Source organism: Macadamia integrifolia, chromosome 12 (genome assembly GCF_013358625.1).
Source record: "Macadamia integrifolia cultivar HAES 741 chromosome 12, SCU_Mint_v3, whole genome shotgun sequence".
Classification (NCBI taxonomy): Eukaryota; Viridiplantae; Streptophyta; class Magnoliopsida; order Proteales; family Proteaceae; genus Macadamia; species Macadamia integrifolia.
In genome coordinates, this window is record NC_056568.1 from 24,581,323 (window position 1) to 24,590,314 (window position 8,992).

The window sequence follows — 8,992 nt, forward strand, 5'->3', positions numbered from 1 at the left end:
GATTATTAGTGTCACTCAAATGCTTGTTGGATATACGCAACCGTAAGAAAACATAAATTAGAAGCTAAGGCATGGCGCTTTATTGGATCCCTTCCATGAAGAGTTGGTAAAGACTTTCTTTATTACAAAGCTACTAAAAGCTATTGCAGAGCATGACCTTTACATGAATGAAAGCAAGAAGCAAATTTTATCCAAAAAAAAAGTGACAAGCTAGGACTCAAAGATAAGAACACACATAAACTGATTAATACACACTATACCCAACTCAGTATTGATGTTGCCGCTATTAGTGAAGTTGCAGAGAAAAGGAGTTGTTCCATTCAGCACTAGTTAACTCTCATACTCCTCCATATTTACAATTCCAAACAGCAACCACTGCACTCTTTCCAGTTTGCAATCCACTCTCAAGTGGACAAAGGAGGTTGTCAGGAGAAGTTGAAAAGAGAAGACTTTCTACTTCATAGCTGCAATAACTGTTGGTCCTTCCACCTGAGGTATACCCAGTACACAAAACAGAGGATGAAAACAGGGCTAAAAGGATCATCCAAAATCTACAATTCAAAAATTGCCTATTAACAATATATATCAAAGGTTGCAATACCATGTATTTGGCTCCCCATATCTCCTCTTCCTCAGCCGGAATTGCAGTGATCTTGTTCTTAGGGTGCTCGTAGCTTCTCAGCCCCCCAGCTGCTGTGGAGAAGAAGCATCCTGTAGTTCAAAAATAAGGACAAGAATAAGAGATTAAGGAAAAAAAGAGGAAAGGGTTATGACTCTGAACGAAACTATGATCAAAGAAGGATGAGTGATATTATAATTACCCTGAGGGAAAGATGCAAGAGACTTGCCACAAGCACCTTTGAGCAAATTGGCATCGTCGGCAAAGGCAACATACCCATCGGCGGTGATTCCCCAATAAAGAGGAACCTTACCGAATTGGTCCTGTTTGTACACAAAACAACTCCCAATTATTATCACTCACCATTAAAGAAAAAGAGGAAAGCAGAGAAGAGGTGCTTATCCACTTACAGAAGCGACGAATAAGGTGTTCGTAGAATTGTCAAAAAGAATAAAAGCGAAATTGCCCTCAAGGTGACCGACGACATGGTTGGCAGGGTAAGGGGCTCGATCACGAAGTGCCTTGTAAGCTTCGATCACCAACACCACCTCGTTGGCCGATTTAGCCAGTCCATATTGTTGCCTCAGGCTTCCCAAATTGTCCAGACCCCCCTCGAACAAGCAAAAAATGTCTTCCTTCACTGCAAACGATCTGTACCCATCACCAACCAAACCCAACTCATCAAATTTTTAGTATAATAATTCAACAAATCCATAATCTAAAGTCATATCAAACTAACTAAATTGGATCAAGTTTTTCTTCCTCTACGGTGAATAGAGAATCTTCCCAACCACCAATTTTGGGTCGGTGAGAAACTGAGAAACTGAGAAACAGTTTCTGTTCGACCACCGGAGGCCTTGTAGTGGTGGGACCATAACCACTTCCTACTTGTTTTGACTGACTGTCCAAAATAATAGGGAAACCCCATCTCCTCACCGGGGGAAAAAAAAAACATATACAAGGGTATTTTCGTCATTAAAGATTTAACGTTGAATGATTGTAGAGGACAGGTGGTTTTCCGTCTTCCCCAACCTCGAAACCCAACCACATCGTTTGATCTCAGCCACCCGATCACTAGAATCTTTTGAGATTTTGGGTCCCAGGCCATATTGCCGTTTCATGGTGGTTCGATCAGACGATTCTGATCAGTTGATAATCACCAGAAACGAAATTAACCGGGAAAAAGAAAAAAAGGAACCAGCCGCTCCACCCCCAACCCCTTGTAAGAGAAGTGGGAACTCCATAAGGGTTTACCTGGGCTGTAGAACCGACTCGCAGTGGTGTGTATAGGCTAAATGGACATGGTCTCCGATCTGTACCGACACGGCAGATGCGTTACTCTCAATAAACCTTTTTCCTAATGCCGTCGACGTTATCTTCGGCGATGGCGTCCGACAGCCGGCTGCCACCAACTCGTCCGGTGGCGACATAATACCGCTGCTGAAGATACCCAACATATTTTATATCTTCTCTATGATATATCCCTCCCTCCTTTCTCTATTCTGCAACTCTCTCTCTCTTTCTAGCAGTGTCAAGTGCTCGGACAAGGGATTGCTCCTAAGGAGGTGAGATTTCTACTTATAGGAAGAAAGGTATGGGTATAATCGTCAATTCGTGGGGGTTGGATGGGAGTATGGGACCCACCAAGAGGCGATGATTCTCGTGTGTGCATGGCGACATTGCTGGCCCCACCTCCGACTGGCTCGGCAACTCGGCTTCCTGCTCAATCATTCTGGGCTCGATTTTTCTAGAGACTGAGAGGAGCAATAATACGTTGTGACATAGTCACATGCAAGATGACACCTCCATCAAATTTGATACGTGGATCGGATTGGGGCTTGATGAGGACCCCACCATTCATACATAACAAAGACAAAGCCATCTCACTTTGTTTTGAGCGGTCCGTGTCTGATATGACCAGCCACATGGAATCCTTTCCCACTAAAACTAATTCGTCTTGAAAATTCATAAATGCCACTGAAACGTACGTTAGTGCAGGGTTTAATACCATACTGCAACTCCTATTATAATATAATGATACGGGTGTGGTTTTATGGCTTTTGCCTCTCTAGATAAAGGTCAAGATGATCAGAATTCAGAATCATTGTGTGATCGAGGGCACTGATTGGAGTTGGTCCATGATTCCCCCTTCCCCCACCCCTACCCCCCCCAAAGAAAAAAAAAAATATCCATCAACGCTGTCAATTGCAATTGGCCTTTGAGGGGGAAGAGAGAGAGAGAGAGAGAGAGAGAGAGATTCCAACAAATTAAAGTAGAGGAACAATATCTAAAGTCACAATCTAAACCCTTCATTTTCCATATAATAAGGGGTCCAACGTTTGTGGTGGGACCCAATTGGAAATTGATTCGCTATTTAATGCCAATACAGTTTCCACTCTGGATAAGATTGATCGACTCTCTCTCTCTCTTTCTCTCTCTTACGTGTCTCTGGATAAGATTTCCTTTCATTATGGAAAAAATATTGTGTAAATGTGACCTACCATAAGTCACCAAAATTGGATGGAGAAGACCTCAACTTTGACCCATCAGGATCAAATGTAGAATCTAAGGTGCACCAGAGGATGGAACATTTTAAAGGCGTAGGCATGTTCACATAGGAAAAGAACTTCAAATTATTTTGGATTTAAATACCCACCATGTCCCCAGACGTCAAGACTTAATAAGGGACAATTTTGTCATTTCAAATTGAGCCCTCTTAAAGTATCAGATTCACCGAGGGATGAAGGAGACGGGTCCAAGTTGCCAATCATATTACTGTGTACTGATAATAACTTAAACCTAAGCTTAGGCAGACGAATAGACAATAGAAGTAAAGAAGTCATTAAAGAATCCCCAAATTTATTTATTTATTATTATTATTTTTTTTTTTTGAATAATGAATCCCCATAGTTTTACAAGTTGGGCTTTATTCATGATTGTATAATAGAACAATTCCTTCCCCATTACCCAACTTAAGCTAAGCTTGGAGAGAGAGACAGTGAGAAGAAAAAATAAGAAGAATTTTGAAAAAAAAGATTACTAAGTGGATGAATCTAATATGATTCCCTTTTATGAAAAGAAGGTTTTAAACAGTATAGGTTGGTGGCCTTAAAATAATATGATTTTTTTTTTAATATGTTATTGGAAAATTGGGTATTCAGATATTATTTAGCTATTTTTGGGAAAATATCATAATTTTTTTTTTGAAAAACTCAAAACCTAAGAAAGATGGAAAAAGAAAAGATTTTTGTCACTTGTCATCAAAACTCAATCATATATTTTTCATAAATTGGTATTTTCTATTCAACTTTCAACTTCTTCTTCTTCTTTTTTTTTTTTTTTGTCTGATAAGATTGAAACAGAGCTTCAAAAAATAGTAAAATAAAATATGAAAAAAAATGAAGGACCACTCATAAATGTATGAATATAGATAGAAGAGTATGCATTAAAGGAATTTGGCACATGATCAATAAAAATATTTTTTAAATATAATTAGAAATTTCAAATCGACTTTTCTAATAAAAAAACAAACCTTGCTCATTCAAAGAAGCACATTAATCATTTCATACTTTTAACTATTTTTGAATAAATTTTAAGAGCTTTATTTTGCCATTTGTTATTTTATATTTTCAACCATTTCCACAATTTGCTTCTTTGTTGAAACTTGTTACACAAATAAGACAAAAACCCTACTTGCCTACAAAATTTGGATGTCAATTAATCTATCATGTGACTTCTTTTTTATTTTTTTGCAACCTTCATCTATCGATTTTTTTTTTTATTTATAATTTTGATAAATCGGTCTACCATATGACATATAAGGAAAATGATGGGCTGTTGTGGCTGTGATGCAATGGCTTGGTGTACAGGTGATGGCTAATGTTGATAATTTTGGATGGTTGATCCTATGGGCCCACATGTTGGAGGTTCAGGATCAAATAAGCTGGTGGGTCAACTTTGTTAATGACAAGGAAGGTGTGGGTGGGGTTGGCTCCACTTAGCTAGCAAAGCTGCAAAAGAAAGGAATGGTGGGGAATTTTCCTTTCTTTTCGGTTAATGGATCATCAATTTTTTGATTAATATAAACAAATAATGACTTGCTTAAGACTCTCTCTCTCTCTCTCTCTCTCTCTCTCTCAATCATGGAGATAACCATGGTATGTGGAGCTCCAGCCCACCACCATGACCATGACGCCCATGGTATTGGAAGCGGCCCACGGTTATGGGATCTCACCTCCTAGGTGATATAATTATAATTTTAAAAAATCATTAATAAAGCCCAATTGATCTAAGGAGTTAGAAGCAAATAAAATAGGACACTTTAAAGTCTGAAATAGTGAACTATCTCTTTCTACTTCAATCACAATCAGGCGGCTAGTGGGTGGGGGGTGGGGGGGGGGGGGGATGGCCCACTAAACCTTTCAAAAGATTATACAATCAATCAAATAAATACAAACTTGGATCACCCCATTTGGATTAAAATGTTGAGTTTGATGATCTCAGGGAGGGGTGATGTGAAATTGGAATAGCCATTGATCATTTGTCTTGGGAAATATTGGATAATGAGTCCTAAATCTAGAAGTTTTATGTGGTAATTCAATTCAAAATGAGTTTGAAGGTGAAAAAAGAAGAGGTAGGAATGGTAGTTGCCTAGTTGATGACTTTTTTGTCAATTCCGATGCTCCCATCGAGGAAAATCAATTTAATAGCTACCTCGTATTTATCAGGCCAATAATTTTTGTCATGTGGATACATGTGGATGCCACATGCAACGTTTTAAAACTCAGGATCAATCTCAATCTCAATCGATTCAATCAATCTTGAATCCTTGATTGGTATCAATCTGATCCTAGTGGTTTCAATTGATCTAATTTTTAAAACTATACTCACATTATGTGTGTATTCTTGGTAATATGACTTGTAGTTATGGAAAAGTCTAGATTGGTATCCTACTTCCACATGGTCCCCTCAACCTCTCTTATTAGGGTCACAATCATTTTACTTTCTTAGCCATATTCCTATTTGGTGAATTAGCAACAAGATTCAAAGTGGTATTGGCCTCTATTGATTTTGATTCCGATTTCAGTTGGAATTGACTTAAAAAAAGGTAGATAATAAGTCATTATCTAGTCCCACCTATGCAAGATCTTAGGAGGGATGAGTTTAGAGTCGGTCCTAGCTTTTGGCATTTTCAATCAAAGTAGTGGCCCTCCAAAGTCAAGATTCAAAATCGAGTAACTTCCCTAAACCCTAAAAATCCAATATGAATTGATCAATTCGAATCGATAGGAATTGAATCAAAACAAATCCATACTTGGTAGGAAGGAAAGGAAATCCTTGTTTTAAGACTTTTGAGTATTATGTTGTCCATTAAAAAAGTGAATTTATATTAAGGTTTGTAAATAAATAATTATTTGAACCACCATGCTTTGTAGTAGAGACTAAAGAATATTGCTGATTGAGATATCTAACCGGACGATACAAGAAAATGATAAAATTGGAGATAGGAAGCTTATATTGACAAAATTGAAATGATTGAGTTTTCTATTATAAGGTAAGACCATGACTTCACAAGCAACAAGGGGTTGGTTACATGATACCAAGACGAAGAAGAAAACGAAGGGTCTGCTTATATTATAAACTGATTTCAATTAAAATACAATGAAAACGCCAAAAAAATGAAATAAAAAATTTTAGACAGATACATACAATCTAGTAATTAAGAATGAAGAAATAGGTTTCTTTCAGCTGATCCTGATGATAATTGGGTTAGAGCTCAACTGAGATTAGGAATTTAAAATTTGTATCAGTTTGAAATCTCGATTCTTCTCGGGCTGATTCTGTACAAAACTAAGGTTAGGATTTTTCAAGGATTAAGTTATCATTTAATTGTGAAGAAGGAAGAATCCTTTTACCTATGGTATTGTGATCTTATGATTGGATTCCTGTGTCATGTGTCAGTATTAATTCTCACCCTTTATTGTATTGGTAAGAAGTTTTCTGTCCCATACCAATCAAAGGGTCACATATCCATTGTGAGGAGTTGAAGAGAGAATGATCTAAGTCTTGTTTTGATGTAAAATGGCAACCAAAAAATATTGGAAAAATATATTTCCATGAGAGAAAATTTCATTTAAAATATTATTTATACAATACATTTTACTATAAAACAAAGAAGACACGATGAAACAAATAGAGGATGGAAGATTGTTTCTTTCTTTTTAGATTGTAAACATGGTGATAAGGCCGTGGTGGTCTTTTTAAGGATGTGAATTGAAATCGAAATCGTTTATCAAAATCAAATCGTGCTGTTTACATCGAAACCATAAAACCGTTTAGTAAATGATTCGGTTCTAGTTTCAAGTTTAATATCGATTAGTTAAATAAGTCGGGCCGATTTTAATCGTTTAACCCATTGATTTCAAACCAAATTGACATGAAAACCGAACCGTTTAAACCATCAAAACCAATCTGATTAACTCGTATAACGATTAAATATTTAGTTGTTTTAACAAAACATAATGGTTTAATTTAGTGAAGAATTAAGGACCATAGAGATTGTCCAACAATTTATTTAATAATTTACTCCTATTATTTAGTTATTTCATTAAATCCTTGCTTGTTCAATACCTCATTTAATTTGATACAAGATTGAAGTATTTATCCACAAAAGTATATTTTAGTAAGCATGTAAATAAACTAGCAAACCAATTGCTAATCATTTTGAAACTGTATGGAATAAACTGCGATAAAAAATGTGAAACCGATACCGTTTAAAAATTATGAAACTGAAACCGTTTACTAAACGGTTGTGATTTCAGAAAGTGTAACCATTTAATAAATGATACAATTTTGATTTCAGCTAAATAAATGTAAATCAGATCGAATCCTACCATATACCTCAAAATCGAACCAATTAACACCCTTACCGCCTTTTCATCATCCCTATGTTTAGATTTGGAACATGCGACTAGATAGAGATATTTTACCTTCTTATTAATAATAATAATAATAATAATTAAAAAAAAAAAAATCTCGAACACAATGCAACGTCTACCCTATCACAAAAGGAGACAAAATGATCACTCTCATGAAGGGCAGAGAGAAAGCCATAGCTGCCGTACCTAAGAAGCAGCTCACCAATGAGAGGGATGGCCACAAATGATGGGGAATGGGTCATGGGCCACAGAAGAAGATGAGTTACCCTTTACGTCAACCCAAACCAAATAATATTCATGGAGAAACCTTTTTCAATAAAAAAAAACCAATAATACTCTTAATTCTAGTCACAAATTTAATCCTGTAAAGTTACTTTTGGTGAAAATGACACGATATTATAGCCCATATCACATTGGGTTTGATTCATTGAATGAGCCCCCCTGCAATTTGATGTTAGGACCTCAATAGAAATGGTTAAAACTTAAAAAGGTTGACATAAATCATGGCCGACTAATGTCTCTATCTGATCCCACCCAATTCCTAAGGTTCTCGAGCAGTCAAACCCAAGTGGCCAAAAATTTTCTGGGTTTATTTTATTTTAATTTTTAAACTAAAAGTGGAAAGATTTCTAACAGGAAAATATATCTATATCCGACTGACCCCATGTGTGGTCGATCCAAGCATTATTAATTTTAGAATTCTAATGAGGAGTGTTAATTGAATTGGGTCGGACTAGGTCTTGATTCTGTTTTTTCGTGGATCGTTCATTTGGGGTAATCATAAACTCACTATAAATAGAAACCTTAGCTAATCAATTCTCTATAAATAAGAGGGTTTTGATCGCAAAGCAAAGTAAGAGTTTTGACTTAATCTCAAGAGCACTCTCTCCCTATTATCTTTTGTCTTTCCTAATTGGCAATCGTTTGTTCATCGTTGTTCATACGGATCGATATGTGGTGCAATCTAATCCATTCCACTGCAAAAAAAACTACATTGAGGTAATTCTTGATCCTCTATTTGTCTTTCAATTCTACATGGAGGAAAATCCAACCATTCATTTCCTCTAAAACTTAGGCTTACATTCCCTACCATCACCTCCAAAAAACAAAAAAACAAAAAAAAACTTAGGCCTACCATTTCAAGGATTGAGGCATTTGAGTAGCGACACAAAGATGAATCTTGATCACCTACCTATACATGTACGCAAAGAAAATTGGAATTCAACTGTATGATTTAATTGTACATGAAGCAATACTTGTACGGGTAAGTGATTCGTTCTTGATGCTGATATATTTCCTCTAATTATGTAAGGAGCTGATGTTTATTACATAACCTTGCTTAATGGCTTGTGTAAATCTAGACAAGTTTGGATCACCTACATCTACAGGTACTTCATGTAGGATTAGGTGATGCCAATTATCCCTCTATTCCTTT

General features: G+C 36.3%; 1 protein-coding gene across 1 annotated transcript; it reads right to left on the bottom strand.

Annotated features, from left to right (window-relative positions):
- Positions 1–57: 57 nt before the first annotated feature.
- On the bottom strand, positions 58–2,180 carry LOC122057015 (stem-specific protein TSJT1-like). The gene is made up of 5 exons (XM_042618997.1): positions 1,874–2,180; positions 1,030–1,270; positions 822–942; positions 602–711; positions 58–489 (listed from the first exon to the last, which is right to left on the bottom strand). The coding sequence occupies exons 1-5, from the start codon at positions 2,074–2,076 to the stop codon at positions 454–456; spliced, it is 711 nt and encodes a 236-aa protein (XP_042474931.1). The 5' UTR covers positions 2,077–2,180; the 3' UTR covers positions 58–453.
- Between the last annotated feature and the right edge of the window lie 6,812 nt (positions 2,181–8,992).

Bases quoted from the DNA above. Each gene is read 5' to 3' on its own strand.
- LOC122057015 (XM_042618997.1), bottom strand. From the start codon at position 2,076: ATGTTGGGTATCTTCAGCAGCGGTATTATGTCGCCACCGGACGAGTTG. The intron at 943-1,029 runs GTAAGTGGATAA...GTGTACAAACAG, and splicing joins ACACCTTATTCGTCGCTTCT to GACCAATTCGGTAAGGTTCC. The intron at 490-601 runs GTATTGCAACCT...GGTATACCTCAG, and splicing joins TATGGGGAGCCAAATACATG to GTGGAAGGACCAACAGTTAT.